The following is a 24207-nucleotide window of genomic DNA, read 5'->3' on the forward strand; positions in this document are numbered from 1 at the left end:
ATATATCTCTAATCTTAATTTTTTGAGAGCTTTCCAAAAATATACAACAGGTCTCCGTTTTCTCGAGCTAAAATTTTCATTAATTTTTAACCCTATGATTTTTGCCTGAGACCGTCATATTTGTCCGAAAATCACACCAAAGTGTCCGAAAAAAAATTGGAAACATAGTAATTTCGATTCCCCTACCCCTTAGCTTTCCAAAAATGTATAACAAGTGCTTCTAACAAAAAAGTCAAGCGATTCCAAAAAATCGAACAAAATTCCCCCTATTATTTGTTCAGACAAGGAAGTACAATCCCCACCGTAATATTTGGCACAAAAGGGGAATTGCCTCAAATTTGAAAACTGCAAGTCATTTTTAAGTGCTTTTAAATTATGGTTGGACTTTTAACTCATAGTTTTACCAATGAAACAAAGTGGAAGTACTGAAGCTGCAATTCTCGCCCGATCTACCAAAAATACCCGAAAGTGCTAATATATTTCGGCGCCGATTGTATCAACATTTAGCTAAATGAGCCCCCGCTTTCCATAGGCTTTAAAATTAGATAATTTACCTTACACAAGGGTTAATATGAACCCATTTAATGCCGTCACCAATGACGTATCTTGCCTACCGCCCGTGTTTTGTTATGTCTTCCTTAGTTTCGCGGTAATATTTCATTCAAAAGGCTTTGAGCCTGGGTAGACCCAATATTCGAAGATTATTATCACAATGAAAATATTGAGTGAGTTTTTAAATCGTAAATTTATTTGTCAATTTCCTGAACAGATAACGAGGCATGTAGTTTCATGTTATTTTTCCTGCACCTGTTATTAATTGGGTTAATTAGGACATCCAAAGTTTTTCAAGCTTTCGGACATTCTTAACTTTTTGAGTTTCAAGCCTAAAAATGTTCTTAATATGTTCTTATCTTCGCTATTTTGTGAGAGCTTTCGTGCGTTTTCCTAAGAAATTAGTTGTTTTAGAGTCCATGAATCCTTAAAATGTTCTCAGCTTGTTCTTTCGTTCTTTATTTTTTGGTCATCGAAGCCTAATCTATATATTAATAGCGGTGCTTTGTGTGTCTGTGTGTCACCACTTTCGTTTTCGCTTTCTTTGTGTTTTAAAATTATGACTTTTAGTCCCTTGCTCCACAAATTTGTTCTATTGGATTCGCGCCATTTGCAAAAGATCGGATAGAGCTTGGTTTAGACTTTATTCAGCCTTTGTTTTGAAATTTAAGGCCCATATACATTTAGTAATTTTAATTTGTGCTCAGACTTGCCTTTTTCTGGCATACTGGAGAAGTGGGACGTGGGACGGTGGGACGCTCAGGTGGGACGCTCGAGTGGGACGCTCAGGTGGGACGCTCAAGTGGGACGGTAGTGGGACGCTAAGGTGGGACGGTAGTGGGACGCTAAGGTGGGACGGTAGTGGGACGCTAAGGTGGGACGGTAGTGGGACGCTCTTTTATATGTATTTTGTCTTTTTCTTTTTATAATACAGTGAAGAGAGACAGGTCAAGTACTTATAAACAATACACAGATCGATCGAAATGTTTTTGACTTTTTTCATAGTGAATGGATTATAAAATAATAACATAATCAATTTGATCGAAGCTACAAAGACACAAAAAGCTAGTCAGTCAGATAAATCAATTTCTGGCTCCTCCTCTTGTAGACAGGCAGCTAATTGCATCAAAAAAAGTGAAACAGTGAAAAATTAAGGGACAATTCATAAAGTAGATATTCATGTTACAAATATATTTTTGATACAAATGCACTTACTCGGCGTTCTTGAAGAGGCCCGGAAAACCCGAGTTACAAAAACTCGAGTTACAAAAACCCGAGTTACAAAAACCCGAGTTACGATGAATGTGACGTCATAAGTCTCAAATTATGACGTCATAAGGGAACTTCTTAACTCGAAAAAGTTTTTTACTGTTGTTTTGTAACTCGAAATGTTTTTTTTAAATTTTGTTTTAGAGTTACGTAACTCGAAAATAAATTTTAAATTTCATTTTTCGAGTTACGTAACTCTAAAACAAAATTTCAGAAAAATATTTCGAGTTATGTTGAAGCGCAACCAAGTTGGCCTAAAATTCTAAAAAGCGCTTTTTTTCTTTTAGTTTACGAATGGGGTTTTTGATCTATGATAAAACTAAAAGAAGAGAAGGAAGGGAATAAAAATGAAAGGGGACAGTAAACAATCTTCTATTTTGATAGGAATTTCTGAAGGTTTTGTAGGGTGAAGTCATAGCTTATATACGGACTATGGTGAAGTAGACTAAAATCTAAAAGATTCGATTACTCCAAATACATTTTGTATTCCACAATCTATCTTTGTTAAATTCAAATTCATTGTCATTTCGCTAAAAACTAAAAACTTCGGTAGAACTTGTAGTTTCTTTAGGTTTTTCACACATTTTTTTAGAAAAAACCATACGAGAACAGAAGGTTTCGAGGGCTAAAATAGTAACCATAAGTTAAGAAACATTTCTCGACATTTTAAGGCCTTATGGACTCAAAAATTTGCAGAAAATACTCACTTAGGCGAGACCAATTTAATTTGTTGTTCTACGGGCAGATTGTTAGCAAAATATGAGTCGGTCGGCCGGTAAAATAAAAATAACATTTTCATTAATCAAGGAAGGTAATTAGGCTTTAAGTAATATTTTCAAATAATCTTGGTCGAAAATTCATCATTTATCTTTGATGGAGTTTTATGGCGCGCGGAAGCGCCAATAAATACTACCTTGTTTAAAACGAAACTATGTCATTTAAACCGATACTATGTCATTTAAAAAGAAACTATGTTTCATTCAGGGGATACTATTTCCCTTAAAAAGAAACTAAGTTCATTTCAGGAGAAACTATCTCATTTAAAACGAAACTATCTCATTTAACACGAAACTATCTCATTTAAAACGAAACTATCTCATTTAAAAAGAAACTATCGTATTCATTTAACTGAAACTATCTCAGTTCGCCGGAAACTTACGCCCAGAAAAAGCGAGTTGCAGTAAACGAGTTATAAATACGGTTTTATAAAAAAGCCGAGTAAGGAAGAATTGTAACTCGGGCTTGTAAGAAAAAAGGCGTGCTTTCTCTTCTTTCTCTGAAGTAGCCAAAAAGTCAAAATTTTAGTGAGTCATTTAGTTACGTGGGTCGCGTTTTACTGTCTGGTCCGTATTTTACCTAAATTGGTTACTGAAGAATCACCTGTCCACCCGAGGTGGGGAGTGGTACATAGGCAAAATGGATGCTGGGTATGTGCTCGAGCCCCCGGGGGAGGGGTTACTTAGGCAAATGGAGGGGCATGGTATGTGCCACCGGGTACCTTTTTAGACTTTCCAAAGTCCCGCTAAGGGTCGGAAAATCAGAAAATCAAATTTCAGTCCTACTAATGGTCGGGAAAAAAGCAAAAATTTCAACTTTTTACTCCCTGAAAGATCGAAATTTGATCAAGATTGGTCAAATTTGTCCCGCAAAGGGTCGTAAAATTCCCAAAATTTTCCTTTGATTTCTCCTTTTTAGTCCCAGTAAGGCAAAGCTTGAAAGTCGGGCGGCACCCCCCCCCCCCGTCAGCTTGTAGCCCTAGAACCCCCCGGGCTTGAGCCCCCCTCCTCGCCAAGATGCACGAAGGGTCCAGCCCTAATAGACACTTGGAAGAATAATGGCCTCTTTGTCTAGTTCTTAAAAAAGCTTTTTTCTTCTAAACTCGAGTTACAACTCTTCCTTACTCGGCTTTTTGATAAAACAGTATTTATAACTCGTTTAATGTAACTCGTCTTTTCTGGACGTAAGTTTCCGATGAACTCGTTTAAAAATGATAGTTTCTTTTTATAAACGAGATAGTTACTCTTTAAATGAGATAGTTTCTTTTTAAATAAGATAGTTTCTTTTTAAATGAGATAGTTTCGTTTTAAATGAGATAGTTTCTTTTTAAATAAGATAGTTTCTTTTTAAATGAGATAGTTTCGTTTTAAATGAGATAGTTTCGTTTTAAATGAGATAGTTTCTTTTTAAATTGGATAGTTTCTTTTTAAATGAGATAGTTTCGTTTTAAATGAGATAGTTTCTTTTTAAATGAGATAGTTTCTTTTTAAGTGAGATAGTATCCGCTGAATGAAAGATAGTTTCTTTTTAACAACATAGTTTCGTTTTAAACAAGATAGTATTTATTGGCGCTTCCGCGCGCCATAGAGTTTGTAATAAAATCTTTCGTGCATAGAGTTCATGATTCTAGATTATTTTCAACTTTTTTTAAGTGTAATTTTTTTAAATGATTAGTATTAGAAATTTGTGGCACAGGAAATTCAATATTATTATTTTCTTGTTTGCAGAAAATGCTGGGTCGGTCGCGCCCGTAGAACAACAAATTAATGTGGTCTCGCCTTAATGCTAATAGTGAAAAAGGAACATTTTAAGAAGATTTTAAGGCTCAACTAAAAAACAAAAGATCTGAAGGCTTCGAATTTTTAGATGTTCTTATAAAAACACAACACATATTTCTTTGAAAAGATTCTCGATTGCACAATGTACAAAAATGGAGTCTGCTAAATTACGTGGGTTACGTGCGTGTCGTGGGTTCGTGGGTCCGTGCCCTCGTGGGTGTTCGTGGGTTAAAATGTCTCGTGGGTTCGTGGGTTCGTGGGTCAAAATATCTCGTGGGTTCGTGGGTCCAAAAAGAATCACGTGGGTTGAAATTGCTCGTGGGTTCGTGGGTTCGTGGTTCAAAATCGCTCGTGGGTCCAAATTTTCCCGTGGGTCCAAAATTTTCCGTTGGTCCGAAATGTTCCAAAAATCCCAATACTGTAAGATCGTGTAAGATATGATATTTTAAGCAGCGAGAGCTGTAAACATTGTTTACATTTCGCTGTTTCATATCTATTCTTAAATCCATCATCTTCTAAAACCCTAAAACACTTAATAATGATTCAATTATTTCTTTTGTAAATTTCTTTGCGATTCGCGTGTTTCGATATTTGAAACCCTTGCGCAGTTTTACCGTCCGAAGGACCGTATTTCAAGTTGATAAAGAAGAATTGTTAATGTTATAACCAATAGACATGACTTTTTATAAATACCCAGGAATGTTTTTATTTTAATAATTATAAATTAAACGATTCTTTTAAAAGACTGTGACCTCTTGTATTAATTGTGTGGTAGGAGGAACATGGTAAACCGTAAAGGGAGATAAAAATAAGATTCCTCATAGTGACGTTAATTGGGCTATATATATTATAAAGCTTTCGATGGAAGTCGTTTTTTTAAGGACAGCGGTAGAAATATTAATATTAAAATCAGATCAGCTGGAAATGTTTTTTGACATTTTCAATTTCGCTCTTTCTTCTCATAAAAACTATTGAGTTAATTATAGGGTGAGAAGAACGAAGAACAATGAGGAAGTTTTTCAATTTTAAACTTTTACAATTTTTGCTTTACTAGTCGTAGATAGCGTTTTCGACTACTCTAAAAAAATACCCGATAACCCATATGAATTTTTATAATTTATTTTTGGAAAAAAATTTTTAGAATTTTTTAGGACCCACGAACCCACGAACCCACGAGCAATTTCAACCCACGTGATTTTTTTTGGACCCACGAACCCACGGACCCACGAGATATTTTTGACCCACGAACCCACGAACCCACGAGACATTTTAACCCACGAACACCCACGAGGGCACGAACCCGCGAACCCACGAACCCACGACACGCACGTAACCCACGTAATTTAGCAGACTCACAAAAATGATATAATGAATTGTAATCGTTGAGATTTTTCTGATTGTTCAAAATCTTGTTTATGACGTCTGCTCTTTCTCTTATTGTTTTGTAAATTAGATCTTTTGACGCTGTTTCTATAATTTCCAGTTTCTATTTTAATCGGATCTATTGAATCTTCTCGAAAGAAATGGTGTATAATATGAATTCTAGAATCTTTGGCCCACTTGGTTTCACCTGAAGATAACTCGAAAGTTCAAATAATGTACTACAATTTCAAGTTACGTAACTCGAAAAATGAAATTCAAAATTTATTTTCGAGTTACGTAACTCTAAAACAAAGTTTTAAAAAAATATTTCGAGTTACAAAACAGCAGTAAAAAACTTTTTCGAGTTAAAAAGCCCACTTATGACGTCATGATTTGAGACTTGTGACGTCACATTCGTCGTAACTCGGGTTTTTGTAACTCGGGTTTTTGTAACTCGAGTTTTAGTAACTCGGGTTTTCCGGGCCTCGTTCTTGAAATCATTTAAGGTCAATGATATTCACAAAACAAATCATAAAAAATACGATTCATCTCTCACTCAAAATCCGCCATCTTTTACACTTCTCTTCTCTGTTTCTCTCTTTTTCTCAATCGTTCGATTTCAAAACATACAACAATGACGGGGGTTTGTAAGTTTTTATAAATCCCATTAAAATGTTGATAAACAAATTATTAAACTCAATCTACTTTATCAATTCTTTTTCTTATTTACTTTGAAATAACTCATTTAGCTTATTGTTATCAAACTAGTGTTACATTAGGAAAAGTAGTTAAAAAGAAAAGCAACATGAACCCCCTGAATTGTTTCTATTTACATTTCTAATTATTTTAACGCGGGAAAAAGTAAAAATGTGCGTCTTAGAAAAAAAATTTCGGAGAGAAAAAGAAGATGGTGTTTTTGTTTTTGGTTTTTTTTCTGTAATGGAACTGCCTTCATCCCCTCCTTCGACCAAGAAGAAAAATAAAAGATTGGTTTTGACTCCTAAGAGAAGAAGTAAGAAAACACAGGAGCTTGTATCGAGATGTATCTTACACCACGCTAACTCTGGAGCAAGTGCCCAAAATTTGAAGTTGAGAAAGTTCTCGCAAAATGCTTTGGATAAAGTAAAAAATGCAAGGTGAGTGAACCTCTTCCTTAATTCATTAAAAGCTGGTTGTTTGATTTTTGACATTATAGTAGTTTTATTTTTCTACTTTTTAAACTTCTTACGTACTTTTTTGGGTGAGAGTGCAACAAACCCTCCACTAGCCTGGGTCCGTGGTAAAAAAATGCTACGGATTTACAACAGAGCAAGCTCTAGCCCGTATCCGCGCAAGAAAGAAACATTAGTCAAAGATTTTCGAGCAGCACATGACGCTCGAGTTTACAGTTTGATTTATAGGCGCACATAAGAAGGAGTGGATGTGCTTTATTTACGGGTTTATTTATGGAGCCATAGCTTATTACTTATCTTATCAATAATTTTATGATCTTATTATGTCCGAAATACTAAACCTACGGAGTTATCTTTTCCTTCTACTCGCTTCTTGCTCATTTTTATCAGTGAAATACGCAAAGACGACAAAGTCATCCATCTGGTTCGTGATCTGAATCTTGAGATTTCTAATGAATTGCAATTCCATAACGAATGCTACGGCATTTATACCCATTCGACCACTCTCAAACGCATTCAAAAGAGGTACGCAGAGGAGGAAACCACTTCGAATGACGATGATGATGATGATGATGATGATTCGAATCCGTTACGCAGATCAAACCGGAAGCGAGATCGTTGTGGTAAGCACTTAAATCATTTTCAAGCTTACCTTTCCGAGTAACGGCACGGAGTTTACTCCTATTAAGTACTTTTTTTATAAGGCGAAAGGGAAAAATCGTTTTGATGCTACCCTTATTTTCTTCTAGTCAACATTTTCGAACCAGATTATTTGCATTCAAATTTTTAGGACGGGTATTGGCTGACGTGGAATGTTGTATCTGCTACAAAAAGAAATGTATGAAAGGTGGAGGCTATGAGCCAGTTACGAAATGTACCACGCGACAAGCTGCCGAGACACTTCAGAGATATGCTTTAGCATGTGATTCTAATCCCAATCTTCGCGCATATATGAGTGGTTTGAATTGGAATTCGATTGTCCCACAGGAAATTCATTACCATAGAACTTGCTATCAATCTTTCACACGGCCAATAGTTGAAGCTCCAAAAAGTCCTGAAAACGAGGAATCTTTACTCGCTGTTATCAACTACGTTCAATCAACAGTCTTAGATGAGAATGAGTTAGTTACCCTTGACCGATTGGTAGAAGTTTACGAAAATGCTCTCTCTCGTAAGGACAAAAAGTTGCACAAACGAACTTTGACGGACAAAGTCATTGCACATTTCTGTGGTAAAGTTTCGATGTGGTCACCTAAGTATGGAGAGGCTTTCCTCTTCAATGAAGAAATTGAAAAGGGTGAAATCATTGAGATCCTGTTTAAAAAGATTGAACAGGCTAAGGAGCAAAAAGCACCTTCCTTACAAACACAAATTAAAAACGTGGGAAAATTAATCAAGAAAAACATTAAAAATCTCCCTGATACATACACAAGTTGGCCACCGAATGAAGACGAACTCATTTCATCCAAAACACATATCCCTGCCGAGTTAGAACTATTCATGACGACTGTGCTCACGGCAACTCCTATCTCAAGACTAAGCGAACGTAAGAAAGCCATTATTTCATCACTTTGCGAGGACGTGATCAGGCACGACGGAAGCTTTTTATATCTGGTACGGCGAATGAGGAAATTTAAGCGATTTTTTAGCAATTTGACCGACGAAGAGGAAAACTTCGGGTATTTTTGTGAAAATCTGGTACCTGCCGTACCCGTTGCGTCGTGCCTGGTGATATATAACAGTAGAGCTGGTCGTTTTCGGTGCTCGAAACAAACAAAACTGGGATTTTGTATCAAAAGGAAAACGGGCTCGAAAACACTGGTCGGTTGGATGAATAAGTTCGGCCATTGCATTTCTTATGACGATGTTAACTACCTTGAAACTATTCTCGCAATGGATGCAATGTACAACGAATCAATCCGAAGTTTTTGTCCATCACTAATTCTACCATCTATATTCGTTACGTTCGTCTGGGACAACAATGATATCAATCCGGAATCGATCAAAGGTTTGTTTATTATAGGTCGCTTTTTCATTTTAGTGTTTCTATACTTTACTGAAATGGTTTGCCAATCAATTTACACAGTCATGCGTTAACTTCGAGTCAAGCTAAAGGACTTCATAAAAGAACAAGTTGACCAGCATTGAAGCTTAAATTTTCAGTTTGATTCTTTAAGTGTGTGTGTGATAATTTCTTTCCTTTTTCAGCTTAGGGAGAAGCTCACCAAATTGGGCCTGTTAATCATAGTTAAACATTTTTTGATTTAAGAATTTCTTAATTTAGGTGTATCAATGCACGTTACCAACGGTATCGTTATCCAACTAAAACATGAATCTAACAATCAAACGAGAAGGATAAGTCAACGCCTAAATACAAACCGAAAACGTTCTTTCGAAGCTGTGGAAAACCCGCTCCTAAAATACAATTCAACAAAGAAGAGAGATGGGCCAGAGAACAAGAAACTACCTAAAGAGAATGAAAGTGACTTGTTTCGTGCTTGCGAGCTGCTGAATTTCTTTTGGGCATTCTTACGGGCTCATTCCAATCTTGTGCCAGGATGGAAAGGATTTAACTACCTCATAACACCAGAGCCTAACGACCAAGTTCACAATATTTGCTACTTACCAGCAATAAATAAATCACCAACCAAGATGGATGCTGTCTTGGAGCTGTTAACCCAATCAAAAATAAAAGCTGAAAAACTCGGGTTAGCAGAAACTGATGTTGTCTTGGATCAGGCTATTTATGCCAAGGCTTGTGAGGTGGGTTCGCCATTGGCAGATTCCTCATTATTTAATCGAGTCATATCCCATGTTCAAGTTTTTTTTGGTATGTAATTTTATCTCATCAAGAATCTACTGGGTCCAAGTCAATCAAATCGATTTGTCCTTATTTTTTAGATTTTGATGAATCCAGTCTACAAGGAGCTAAAAGACTTCATCGTTCTTCGAATGGGTGCCTTCCATGCACAATGCATTTTTATTGCTGTTATTGGGAAGAGGTTTGCAGACGCTGGTTTGAGAGATTGGATTATCGAAGGAGACTTGATTGGTGAGAGAATAAAATAAAGTTTTGAATAATGCTAATAAGATCGTTACATGTCATGTATCCATAACTCGAGCGAACAGCTTAATTCTAAATGGACCTTATCTGTAATCAAGAGTTATTTTAGCATCTAAAATTTGTAAGTAACTTCTATCTGTTTTTCGATTTATGTATATTTTTCCTATTCAATCAGGGAGCGGATCGTTGGAAGGTGTTCTCAACGGCAAGCAATATAACTATGCAACAAGGGTGTTAGAGAACGTGTACGACGCTTTGTCACGCTTCAAGGTGGAAAATTTCAAAGAATGGATCCGTGAAAGAGGCAAGGCCAGCGAAAACATCCTTGAACGAGTGATTTCTTCATCAGACTTTGAGTTGTGTAAAGAAAAGGTACTTTTTGAATTTAATCAGACGTGTTTTTAGCAATGATTTTCATCTTCGGAATAAGCATAAAAGCATAATTTGAAGTCTTTACCATTCTGGTTGCTCTGCGGTTTAGGAGACAAAGAGACAGGGGTGTTAAGAGTAGTTGTAAGTTTTTTGAATTATTGTTCAATTTAAGCCAACTCTGGAAGCGCTTTCCGCCGTATTTGACGATACTGAGTTCATTGAACTTATCGAGCTACACGAAAAGGTTTTGAAAAACGAACGCGGTCCAACATCAACGTTTTGGTATTCATTCATTGAGATGATGGACATTCTCTTCAACTTTCAACGGTCCATCAAGCTTGGCGATTGGAACTTACATTTAGAGACGACGAAAAAGATGATTCCGTGGTTTTTCGCGTACGATCGCCCTAATTATTCACGCTTCTTTACGTATTACTGGTCAGACATGGTTCAACTTCCTACTTCGCATCCAAATATCTACGAAGAATTCAAGTAAGGCCAATTAATCATTATTTCACTTTTTCGGTCTTCATATTTGTCTTGTCATCACATACTTTTTGATTCATCCCTTAATTGCTGTTCAAAAAATCTTTCTCGGAAATCTTAAACTTAAGTTACGCTCTTTTTTAGAAACGGGAATTTTGCTGTCCAAAGAACTTGCGGAAAGTTTAACAAGGTTCCATCTGATCAAGCGATTGAACAAACAATCAACAGGGATCAGAAGTGTCATGGTGGTATCAAAGGATATAGCACTTCTCCTGGAACGATTCAACGTTGGGTATTGACTAGCCACATTGCTTCGAAATGTATCAACGACATTGAAAATTCTTTTGGTAAAACGAAGAAACCAACAATCCCTAAAGATTTAGGAAAATCTCGCCACACGTTCAATAACTGTACCGTTGAAAAAGCCTACGAGGTTTTGAATTGCTGGGGTTCCCCTTTTCAAAAGCGGGACGCCCTCATCAATGTATCTTCTGGGCACAAAGCATCTCCTTTGGTTGAAAATGATTTGATTAAGGCTGTTGGAAAGGGTGAGACTGCGATGAAAAGTTTCATTCGTGATCGTATTGAAACGTCACAGAAATTGTTCTACGATCCGATCACCAAACTGAAGCTCAAAACGTTTTCCTACATGACAACGAAGACAACGATGAAGATTAATGATAAATTAGTGACACTTGCTGCTGAAAGGTCGATGTTTGGTCGGCTTCTCGTCATCGCTAAATGTGAGTCAGGAATATCCCTACGTCAGGTGCTCCAGTATTCCCTCAGTCCAATTCCATGGGCTCTTGGTCTTCCTGATGGTACAATGGTGAAAACAATGAAATCCAAGCTGATGAGTAAGTAGAATGATAGCCTTGCTATTTTTGTTTTGAGTTTTCTGACTTATTTATGTCAATGTCAAATAAGAAATATAATTTTAATTAAGGAGTGATTATTTTCTTGTTTTGTCTCCTCCCCTATTTTCAGCTGTTTTAGAGAATGTGTAATCAATTTCTTTTTTGCTTTAAGCTGCGATCGAATCTGAATGTTCTGGTCCAGTGACGTATACCCTTCCGAACGACATCCCCTATATCTTTGATGGAATGGTCCTTCTCCAACAAGTTGACCCGAAGAAAGTTGAAACGTTTGGTGATGTATCCAAATCAATTCTCGAGAGGATAGCAGTCAGCTCTATTGTATATTTTGTGACAGACCAGTATAAAGAAGGTTCGGTGAAGTCTTTCGAAAGACAGAGAAGACAGAACAACGGTACAATCAAAATGGAAGTAGGAAAACATCGTTTGTGTCCAAAACAATGGAGCAAGTTTTTGGCAGATTCATCCAACAAGTTGGAGCTGTGTGATTTTATTTTGAAAGATTGGATTAATCATCACTCAAACATCATTGAAGGTCGGACCATCTACTTCAACTTGGGATCAAAATTCTTCAAGCTGACTTCATCTAACGGCCAGGTTTGTGATATACTTACTATTCTTATAGCACTTTAGTACAAAGTTTGTGACAAAGAATTAATATTTAGTAGATTATAGCTAATGATTTTTCTTGTCTCTATTGTTCAGGTACTCTGTGAAGAAGAACTCAACCTATCGACGGATCAAGAAGAAGCCGACACTAAAGTGTTCCTGTGTGGAAAACATGCTGCTCGTCAACATCTAGCCGAGAAAGTTTGCATCAAGACCGTCGACAGTGACATATCGATTTATGCCATCTATTTCCAATCCCATTTCAATGGAACAAAGTTGTACGTCGAGACTGGTTCGGGTGAGAATCTCCGAACCCTTGATATCACGGCCATTGCCAAGCATCTTGGAGAAGGTTGTTGTAAAGTGTTGCCAGCACTCCATGCTTTCACTGGCAATGACTATACCAGCGCTTTCCATGGTATTGGGAAGGTCAAAGCCATGAAACTGATCAAAGACTCAAAGAAATTTCGGAAAGCATTCAAACGAATCGGTGAGAGCTTTGATTTTAATGCGAAGTACTTTCCCGTCATCGAGGAGTTTGTCTGCATGTTGTATGGTGCAAAAGGATGTACAAACGTCAACGAGGCGAGATACACAAAATTCTTTTCCGCCAAAAATGGTAGCACCGAGCCTCAAAAATTACCACCTACACGAGACGCACTACTTCAACACTGCAAACGCGTCTCCTACGTCACTGCCGTCATCAAACGATCCTTGGAGAACAATCCCAATATTCCAGACCCTGATGGTTATGGTTGGTCGAGAAACGGTGACACACTTAGTATCAAGTGGATGCTTCTCCCCCCAGCACCTCCGCAAATCTTGGAACAAATTTCGTGTGGCTGTAAGAAAGGGTGTACGACCCGTTCCTGCTCTTGCAGAGCCCACGGGATTAGTTGTACAGAGTTTTGCAGATGTAAAGGGTGCACAAATGCCGCAAACGAAGACCACATTGATCAAGACGAAGGCGATGAACACGAGGAGGGCTTCAATGAGGATCAGCTCCAAGACATGTTGGAGGAAGAAGTGGACGCGGACACTGATGTTGATTTTGACGTTGATAACGAACGCTTTGAAAATGTTTTGAAAGTGTTGACATGATGAAATTTAAACTCTAGATTATGTATATATTATGTATATAATGATTTATATTGTATGTATGGGTGGGTACTTTTTTTATTGTCGGATTTTCGGATTTAAAGTCTAAAGCTGTGCTAGTAAAGTACTCTTGATCGAGTTACAATCTTTACTTTTTCCTCCCGTTTTCTTTTAAACCCATAGTAGTTTATGGTATTTCTCATTATTTTTTAGAATTGTTTTTAACCCAACTTGAGTGTAGATAGTTATTTCGCATTAAAAAGGTCACAAAACTTTTATTTGTATTGATTTTCGCAGAAAACGACATCCCTCAGCAAGAGGTCACGTGACATATTTCAATGGCTTATAACTTTCGATAGATCAGTTTTTAGGTATCGTTCCTGACCTTTTTCTTAATCTACGTTCAAATACGCGTCGATCGGTATATAATATGTCTATGTTTGGCGTCAACAATTTTTCGTTTTGCTTGTGACGTCATCAGTTAAGAAAATATTACCGGACGCGTCCGGTAAATATTTTTTCGGACGCCGAGTAAGTGTTTTCGGATCAGTAGACATATAGGAATAAGAAAAACCAGCTCGGCATTTGTCCCAAAGTCATCCAGATTTTGGATGTCGTCAGCTGCCTGTCTATTGGCTCTTTTTGTGTAATTCAATTGTGTAATTTACAGAGCAATTTCAACAATTCTAACGCTCTTTTTAGCCTAGAGGCTAAATGTCTAAATCTGCGAGAACTGATTTTAAAGAGTATCATATAAAAAATGAACATTCCAATCACAGGGATTTCCCCAGAGACAAGATGTTTACTTTTCGAATTCAAAATTCGAATGAAAGGAAAACATTCGAATCGACAACAAAGGGTTACACCATCAGCATGAATAATAAAAGTATCCACATTGTTCACGTGAAAGGGAAAACCCGTGAGGTGAAACATACACGTGGCGCCCAAAAACTTCTTTCATCAAATTTTATGAAGTTGACTAGGCTAAAGATTTTTAAAGTCGCGTGTCCATCGTTGAAAGTTGTTTTTAGATTTTTATTGAGTTTTTTGGTTTTATTTTCATTTGTTTGTGCATCATTTTTTTTCGAAATACGTTATCGCAGACTTACAGTAGTGTTCTATAAATTACTAGCCAAACCAAAAGAAAAGGAGCCAGAAATTGATTTCACATTTTTCATTAAATAATTAAAAAGAGAAAAAGACAATATTCTAATAAAAGAGCGTCCCACTTGAACGTCCCACTACCGTCCCACTCATGCTGAGGGGAAAGCCCTTTATTACAATTAGAATTCTTTTCATTCAAATTCAAAATCGTGTTTCTGGGGAAACCCCTCTGATTAGACTAGCAAACTAGTCTGTAGATTAATCATGTCAGAGGGCGGGAACATAAAGGCGGCGGGCGTTTGCTAGAATAGGAGCTGCGTAGGAGAGCGAGCAAAAGTTGGTGAGAGGCTGCTGATATACAGGGCTTTCAGCCCTCGCCGCCGACAAAATTTCTTCATACGCTTACCTAACTCCTACGCTCACTTTTCCCGCGTGATACCGTTCCAGCCCGACTGGCGTGCCAGTCTACCCTCTGATTCGAATGATTACTTTGTTATTCTCAATAAATATAAACTCTTCGAAATATAGTCAGGCTGCTGCTGGACCACTTTTGTAAAAACCTTAGTGTGAAGAATCTAAAACCTATTGAAACCTGTTATATATGATTAAAGGGGGTAAAAAAGTTTTACTGGCCATTAGGTTTTCCCAGATTTAGCCTAGACAAAGTTGCAAAGGATTGAAAGTGTTGGAAAATAATAAAATTGTTCTATAAATTAGACAATATGAGCCTGAAGATAAGGAGCCAGAAATTGATTACACATTTTCCGGTGTTTATTTCTGACTCGCACGCATATTGCTTGGTAGCTTTTCGATCAAACATCCAATTTGAATATTATTATTATTCGTTTATCATCCACTATATGATAAAAAAAATCAATATATATATTTTGGCCGAAATCCTGTGTAGGTTGAAAACTGAAGAACAGATCATGTATATGTGTTTTGTGAAAGTATTCATTTACTCATATTGAGTTCTTTTTTACTCGTACATAATTATCAGAGAAGCAAAAATGCAAAAGCCTTACGAGAGAGCGTCCCACTACAGTCCCACCTGAGCGTCCCACTACCGTCCCACTACCGTCCCACCTTAGCGTCCCACTACCGTCCCACCTTAGCATCCCACTACCGTCCCACCTTAGCGTCCCACTACCGTCCCACCTTAGCGTCCCACTACCGTCCCACCTTAGCGTCCCACTACCGTCCCACCTTAGCGTCCCACTACCGTCCCACCTTAGCGTCCCACCTTAGCGTCCCACTACCGTCCCACTTTAGCGTCCCACTACCGTCCCACCTTAGCGTCCCACCTGAGCGTCCCACTCGAGCGTCCCACCGTCCCACGCCCCACTTCTCCAGTATGCCCCTTTTTCTCTCTTCTTTTGTTTTAAATGTTTTCGAATTTATTTAACGATCGTATTTATTAATGACATTCGAATTCTTTTCAAAACAAAACAATTTCATTTCATAGAAAAGAATATTTCAAAAGTAAATCAAAACATAAAAATCAAAAAGTTTGTGGACAACAACAGCATTCAAAGGGCGATATAAAGCATAAGAAAAAAATAGTTCACTTCTTTCTTCTTATAAAAATATTCAAGTCGTCGTTATGTTAAAAAGTGTGTTTATGTTTTTGTTTAAAATTCGAAAAGTTAGAATTGTCTTTTTTTTTTCGATCTGATAAAAACAAAGAGTTGCACTATTCTTTCTGACCTTCCCACTTTTTCCTGAAAAATTGTCATTTAAACTGGACGGCATATTTAACGCGAGCGAAGCGAGAAAAATAACTACCTGCAGAGTCGTTTCAAACGACACTGGTACAGTAAACGATGCTCTTTCTGATAACTTTTGACCTATAAAAAAAATTATGTCACGGGCCCGGGGGGGGGGCAGCTGGGCAAAAGGACCGACGGGTATGTGCGGGTCCTAAGGGTACCTTTTCCAATATGTTTAAAATGCACTGTAAGGGTCGGAAAAACTAGAGATGCACTGTAAGGGCAGAAATTTCAGAAAATTCTTGAAAAATCTAGATATTTTGACCAAAAATGCTAGAATTTTGACCATTTTTTGCACGAAAGGGATCGAAAATTTGGGGGAAAATGCACTCTAAGGGTATGATTTTCACTGATTTTTGCTGCACTGTAAGGATGCAATTTTAAAAGCCAATTTTTGGCCCGCACATACCGTCAGTCCGCAAACCCAGTGCCCCCCCGGGGTCACGGGGGACACGATCCAAATATGGTTAAAAGATAAGACACGCGGGGAAGGTTAGATGTTGTAGAGATTTCTTTTTTTTATTTGATAGCTTTTTTAAGCCAGTTTCAACATCCAAAGGACTTTTAGTGCGTTCAGCTACAGCTTAACCGACGTGCGACGCCGGGTACCGGCTAGTGTTCTTATATAGTTTGTTCTCATAAAAAAACGTGTATTATTTCTATAACAACTTTTTAAAATGTCCGGTAGTAAAAATATTTTGGCGCGTTCTCAAATTCTTCTACTTTCATCAAAAAGGAAAACAAATCATAGTTTTTGGCCTTTCTTATAGATTTTCGCTGCCAAAAATTTTCTTTCAGCGATTGGTTACACAATCAAGCGGTAATTTTCCAATTAGCGGTAATTGCTTATTTGCTGTTAATTTCCTTTTATTAGCTAATCAGTTGATATAGTCTTTTGCTTAATCTCATATCGAGAACTGTTTGGAAAGCAGATTTCATAACCTGATTGGCGCCCTAGACCTTGGTAATTAAGCACCTCAATTAAAAGTTTTTTCTATTTCACCTATGAAGTTTCTAATTATGCTTTGACACATACAGAATCTGTCTAGAATTGTAGAACCTTATTAGCATCCTAACCTACTCGAGTCGCATTGAGTTTAAAGCCCGAAGAGCTAGAGAGGAATTTTCAACGGCGGTAGATGCGAGACACGCGTTTTGGATGAGATAAGATTGGATTGATTTTACTGATTTTGTTGCAATTTCAGGCTAAGGTCTTTTTCTTCCACCAGAAATTATTTTATCTATGAATAAATCTAGTATCATTGATACATAAGTACTCGAATGACACTAGCAGATATAGAAAGCATACGCAAGGCCGAACCTTTTCTGTTCTATCGACACGTCCCGAGACATTTCCCTCCTTTGATTCCATCTTTAAGGATATACTTAAAGTTTAGTTTATGTATGTAATATTCTGTTACTCCCACTTAGGGGAGTGACTATGAAGTGGTTGATTTTGGGAATTTTGTCAAGACATAACCTTGAAGCAGATCCGGCAATTTTCTCCGATTATCTTCAATATGGAATACCGGCCTCCATCGATCTAATAATTATCTAATTATTTGTTTCCCTTTCCAAAGGCATTTAATTAAGTAATAAACAAATGCTGGCTTCGCATTACTGATACTGCTGGACTGGACTGGATTGAGCACGTGACAAGTATGTTAATACAGTAATTTTCCAGAAAAGATTTGCGATACTAGCTAGTTTTTTAGGCTTATGCAAATAAATGGATAGAAGTAGAAATAGAAAGTTATGTGGGGGTCAAGGATGTCCGTTAAACAGCAGACTAGATTCTAGAGAAACAAATCAGATGAGGTAATGGTCAAAATAGGGTATTGAATCGGAAAACTTTGCGTGAACAGAAATTGCATGAATTTGGGAAAAAAAGATTGTGTGAATTAAAGATCCGACGGAGGCCTACAGTACTAGTTTTTTTAGAAATTTCGTGAAAATATTTCAACACGGCAACATATAGCTCTTTTATTAAAAGCGCTCCCTTTACTGAACTCTGCATTTAAAATCACCAAAAAAGCAAATTTCAGTCAGACAGAACTAGTCTCTATTCTACTTATAACAAGTCCTTAGCTTAGTAAGTTAAGTAATTTAAAACCTAATTTAAAAGATGATCATCGATAAAACCCTTAACTCCTAGGTCGCTGCATATGAAAAATGTTATTTTGAATTTATCTTAATTTAGAAGTGATATTCACAGCTTGTATTTGTAGTTTTCTAAAGTCGAAAACAATCAAATTATCGGCCCTATATTGCTTCCGTAGGCACATATTTTCAAGTATAATCGGAAAATATCATGGCTTTCTTGAAGAGAAGGAAATGAGGTTGAGGAGAGGGTCATCAACTTGATTTATTCGCTCACAAGGAAGTGCACTTTGGCGGGAGAGAAATATTCAAACCATATGAAAAACAATTAATGCAGTCTAGTTTGTCAAAGGTTTTGGGGCTATTTTGATATGCAAAACCAGGAAGATTAATAAGTGAATGTAAAGTGTTTCCAGTTCACAAATATATCATGGGCAAATATTATCTAATATTCCGATGGCGTATTGGAGGTCACCAAAGCTAAATCTCTAAAGGAGCAGGCAATTTTTGGAGATGAATAAAATTCGGTCTTTGATATACTGTACCCCAAGTTACCCTGAACGGCCCTTCCGCGTAAGCCCGTAACCCAATTCCCCAGGGTTGTGGCTCAGTTCTCCTTCTGCAAAATCTTTGATGCAGTCTAGTGAAATTCTGTAATCTAAACCTTCCAGATGTTGGAAATTTTCCCCAGCTTTATCCTCGCTTAAGTCTTTATTTCTCCCAAAATTCCCTATATCCCCCTTTTTTAGCTAAAATAACAAATAACAGGTCATTCGCCGAGAGTACTCTCGTTAAATTTAGGGATCACACCAAATTTTAAGTGGAGGAGACTATTTTCTAGCCTGTAAGACAAAAACCGTTTTTTTTATCACGATAAAAGAAATAAAAAATTTGGTTTGTGTACCTTCGTATTTGCTAACTATTCCCAGGATTCTGTGTTTTTTCTTGGTGGTTCTCATATAGATATTGTCAACCCCTTAATTAGCTCACAAAATGAAATCTATATTCTTAATGTTTTTTTTTTCGAAACAACTTCCTTATTAATCAAAATTCCAAGATAAAATGGTTGTTCTATATTTCAGGCCCGGCGGAACAACCGTAAAAGTGGGGAGGCTGAAGGCTCAAAAACGAGATAACATTTGCTAGGAATTTGAGAAAATAATCTCATTGGCGCAAAAGTGGGGAGGCTGTAGTCTCCCCAGTCTCCCCGCTTCCGCCAGGCCTGTATTTGTTACCGTTTCAGTGAAAAACAGTGAAAACGAAAGTGTATTAGTCACAAAGATATTTATCAGAGACCAATTTTCGAAAAAAATACTTTGAGCTAAGTTTGGACAAGAAGAGAGTTTTTATGTCAGTAATTGGTGCTAATATTAATTACATAACCCATGTGGTTGAATTAAGCTTAACCACACATTTCTTTGATCAACCTGTACCTAAGGTACTAAAAATTACTGAATTATTATCAATCTGTTTGTCATCAAGATGACCATATTAGGCTAAAAACTCGAGAACCAATTATAGTTTCAGGCACGACGCAACGGGTACGGCAGGTACGGCGGCCGCCGTACCAGATTTTCACAAAAATACCCGAAGTTTTCCTCTTCGTCGGTCAAATCGCTATAAAATCGCTTAAATTTCCTCATTCGCCGTACCAGATATAAAAAGCTTCCGTCGTGCCTGGTTTGATTGATCAAGAGCTTACTATTTTTTAGAAGTGCCATTTTAGCCAAATGGCTTTTGTGAAGTGAAGATCTATCAGCTAATAACCCCAATTGCATTGAAGAGATTCTCATCCGACTTAAGAAGCTAGCTTGTGGGAATGTCTTTGAAGGTAGAGTCTCCATAACTCTAACACGCCTCACACAGGGGGGTTACAAATTTGTTCGAATGGATTTTGCTCCATTGTCCCAGGGACAAAAGTGAGATTTCAATTTTATTGGTAGAACGAAAACTGGGATGGAGACACGAAAAAGCGTTTCAGGTTAGTGGGATTGAGCATGTTGCATCGCACTAACGCAAAAAAAACTTCTCGTGTCGACAAGCCTTTAGCTATTAGATTAGTCAAAGAATTTTGAATTTGCATGATGGAACTTGCTCACTAACTACTCTCGGGTGCCTAATAAACGTACATGTACGTTTATTTTTTTCGTATCAAATTTCCCGCCTGTACGCACCTTATTAGGAACTGTACGTTTATTTATTCTGAAGAATTTTCCCGCCTGTACGTTTATTCCCTCCTGTACGTTTATTTACTTTCACCAAATATCGCCCAATTCATACTGCAAAAATTAGTTATTTTTTGTTCAAGTAATAAGATATGTTGAAAGGTGGTTAATTACATTCGAACGTATCGTGGGAGATTTCGAGTGTTACGCGAGTTAATTCGAACGTTTTGCTTATTTAGTACTTGTCATTGATCTATAAGATACATGTACTTAAGTCAGTCGTTTCGATCTAGATGTTCTACTTTTGAAAAATTGGTAGATTATTCCCTGTACGTTTATTTCAGCCTGTACGTTTATTTATTTTAGCTCTGATTTCTCGCCTGTACGTTTATTTCAGCCTGTACGTTTATTAATTCCAATTTTATTCTCTCCCCTGTACGTTTATTTTGGTCTGTACGTTTATTAGGCACCCGAGAGTAGTCAAGTTCCATGTGAAAAAACTGTGAAGAAATCTTTTTGCGATTGTGGTGTAATGATGTAATCGCTCTATTCTAGTCTATTGAGCGCAATTTTGTTTCAGTTTTGCCTTTCGAAGCAAGTTTCCCTCTACTGAAACAGATAATACAGTGAATGAATAAAGATGAGCATTGTTTTTTACCAGTTTTGTAATGGGTTGTGGGATAGGAAAATAATCAAGCGTAAATTCAACCTCAAATACTTGACTCTCTCATAAAATCTTTCACTCCCACATTGATTTTTTACTGTATATTTTCATTTCCCAGTTATAGACCACCTTCTCACAGACCTGATTTTTTTAGCCTGTGGGGATAAAAATAACGGACTGAAACTCGATAGGGATTGATATTCCCATTTTTCTTATGGCTGGAGATTTCAATTCTTTTGTTTTTAAGTCAGGAAATTCAGTAAGGATGGGAAAATAGCATAGTAGTACATATTTTGCAGTGAGGATTGGTTTGTTTGATTTATTTTTAGTGGGTTCAAAAATTTAAGGATAATTTTCTGCCGTGGGAGGGGGGGGGGGTATTTTTGGCAAATTTTCCAGTAAGAAGGGGTTCCAGTGGGACTGGGTGTAGTTATTAACTCTACAGTTTTTAATTAGGTATGAAAATATGAACGACAATTCCCCGAATTTTCGTGCGTTCTTTACTCGCGTTATTTTGTCAAGCATATTTTAGGGGGCACTTATAATTCCTAAATTTCGTATTTTAATCGATCCACTTCGCTACTGCTTGTTTAATTATGATTGTTTCAACGATATATTTTTACTATATACAATTTTACTATATTTTTACTAATTTAAATAGTACATTGATTGGAAGCGGGGAGACTGGGAGGCTTCAGCCTCCCAACTTTGAACAAATGAGATTTTTTCCTCAAATTCCTAGCGAGCTTTATCTCATTTTGAGCCTTCAGCCTTTTAAGTTGGTTTCGCGGCTTGCCCTTTAACCCTAATTCTACTAAACCACACTGAACCACGACTAACGTGCTTAAAACTCTGGGGTCGTTCCTAAATTGTTGTTTTTAGCGTTTTTAACCTCAATTGTTCCTTTAAAATTGTACTAGTGAAACGAAAAATAATGTACAAGAGTAGACAATCAACATAAACAATATACATAAGATAAACAATATTAATGTTTATAAATAAACAGGTCGCAAATCATCATTAGTTTCGGTTTTGTAGAAAGTTTTTGGACCGCGACAATTAATATAAAACCTATCGAAAGATATTTCTCATCTCAGATATTGATATATCTCATAATATTTTTACACAAATTGAAAGTTTGATGTGGTTTCCATCAATATTATTTGAAGGCCTGACTTAAAAGAGTAAAACAAGGCAATACTTTGATTAAAATTGTGAAAGTATGAGGTTTTCTAAAATATTCAATTACAGTATATTGTATTGTCTCCAATCTTTCAAGAAATTACCTTTTTAATATATGAATAATAGGCAAAGCACACGATTTCGAACTTTATTCGTTAGAATAAAAATGGGTTTGAGAGTCTAGAAAAGCAGGAGGTCTTTTTGGGTCTCAATATTCCAATTTGAACTCTTTCCATCAATGGGGACGAAAATTTCTTTCGAAATCCTAATAAGGGTAGAAATTTCTTTGTTCCAAGTTCAAGAAATCTAGACCTTTTCATAAATTACGTCAGGAACATCACTTGCCTCGTATTCAAACAATTACCATGGTGATTGTGTCTCTTGAGACATTAAATATTTTTTTATGAATAGGAAGTAGTATGAATAAGATCCGCTGGGAGTTAATCACCATGGCAATAATTTCAAAACGAGGCAAGTGATGTTCGTAACGTAATTTATGAAAAGGTCTTTCCAGTGGGTGGTCCCACCGGGTGTCTGACACAGAAGTTTTTGCGTCATCTTGTCGTCTTGAAAAATATATTCACCGAAGATTCTTAGCATCTGCTGCATATAATTGAAAGTTTAATTGCATATTTCGTTGCTTAGTATTTCAAGCAAAGCCATTTTTAAGGATCATGCTTTTTCCATTCGCAAGTGGTGTTGTATCTCACAAACAAGTAATTCCATAGCAGATATAACAACATTGAGGATTGATTATCAGTATATTCAGTTGAACATCCCCCGCGTTTTTTAATTTCTGTCTACCATTATGGATATCTAATTTTCGTATGAGAGGCTCAAAGATTATAACAATATCTCAGTTTTAAAAATAAATCTGATAGGGCATATTCATTTTTAGAGTCAGGTCTATAAAAAGATTTTCAATATTGATCTTGGTTGATTTCATGGGATAGATAATATAAGATGTTGCGGTTCCAAAAATATTCATTTGGACCTAAATAGAAAGTAAGCTCTCTTCCTCACGGGCTAATTATAACCATCACCCATTTTCAACCGAATGTTTTGAAATTGTTTTGGGTAATAATGCCCACTCATAGTTTGTTTATGTTTTTGTAAACAAGAATTTCAAGTATGTGACCTCCTCAATAATAGAGTACTTTTCATGGATCTTTAACAGTGGTATTTGGGAAGCCTTGCAACATTTAAGAGCTGCATTTACAGTACAATCACGGACAAAAGGTTCATTCAATGTCTGAGTGGATTTGGCTTCTGGAATTGTCACCCAAACTCTCCAAATCCAATAAAAACAACATATTGACCCTGGTAAAAATGGGTTTTCAGAGCTTATTTTGAAATTTTTCATGTATTTTTGAAAATCAATAACCGTTTGTCCGTGATTGTAGGTCACTTAAGAGAACCTAGCCCCAGGTTGCAAATTGAATAGAGGAACCAACCGCCTAGTGAGAAAGTGTTTTAAATTACAATGTCCTGTTTCTGTGACGTTTGCTAATTATTTCTTTATTCATGATGATGTCATGATTAAAATTTCTCGTAAACATATTGAATGAGATTATGAAATTGTTACTGTTTAAGTTAATTAACTAATTTGTATGTTTTGTTAATATATTTTGTAGGACACATCAAAATCAAAATCAAAAACTTATGAATCTCAACTGAGACACGCCTTGCTGATGGTCAGGACATATACGACATGTGTTGTGTCGCTAAATTAACCCCCTTGGCTGTTTTTCGGTCTTTCAGTTTGAAAAATTTCAAATCAGAAAAGAGAAAGGCAACAGACTCTCTGGC

At 36.8% G+C, this 24207-nt stretch overlaps 2 protein-coding genes across 2 annotated transcripts in view; one reads left to right on the forward strand and one right to left on the reverse strand.

Annotated features, from left to right (window-relative positions):
- The window catches only part of LOC136814452 (uncharacterized), a 792139-nt gene that overhangs the window by 668884 nt on the left and 99048 nt on the right, over positions 1-24207 (reverse strand). The gene's annotated exons all lie outside the window — the stretch shown is intronic.
- Positions 8153-13477, forward strand: LOC136814510 (uncharacterized). The gene is made up of 8 exons (XM_067071066.1): positions 8153-8918; positions 9195-9673; positions 9812-9962; positions 10150-10346; positions 10519-10838; positions 10977-11689; positions 11862-12304; positions 12413-13477. The coding sequence occupies exons 1-8, from the start codon at positions 8153-8155 to the stop codon at positions 13415-13417; spliced, it is 4074 nt and encodes a 1357-aa protein (XP_066927167.1). The 3' UTR covers positions 13418-13477.

This window comes from Clytia hemisphaerica, unplaced genomic scaffold, assembly GCF_902728285.1.
Source record: "Clytia hemisphaerica strain Z4C2 unplaced genomic scaffold, Clytia hemisphaerica genome assembly, whole genome shotgun sequence".
NCBI lineage: Eukaryota > Metazoa > Cnidaria > Hydrozoa > Leptothecata > Clytiidae > Clytia > Clytia hemisphaerica.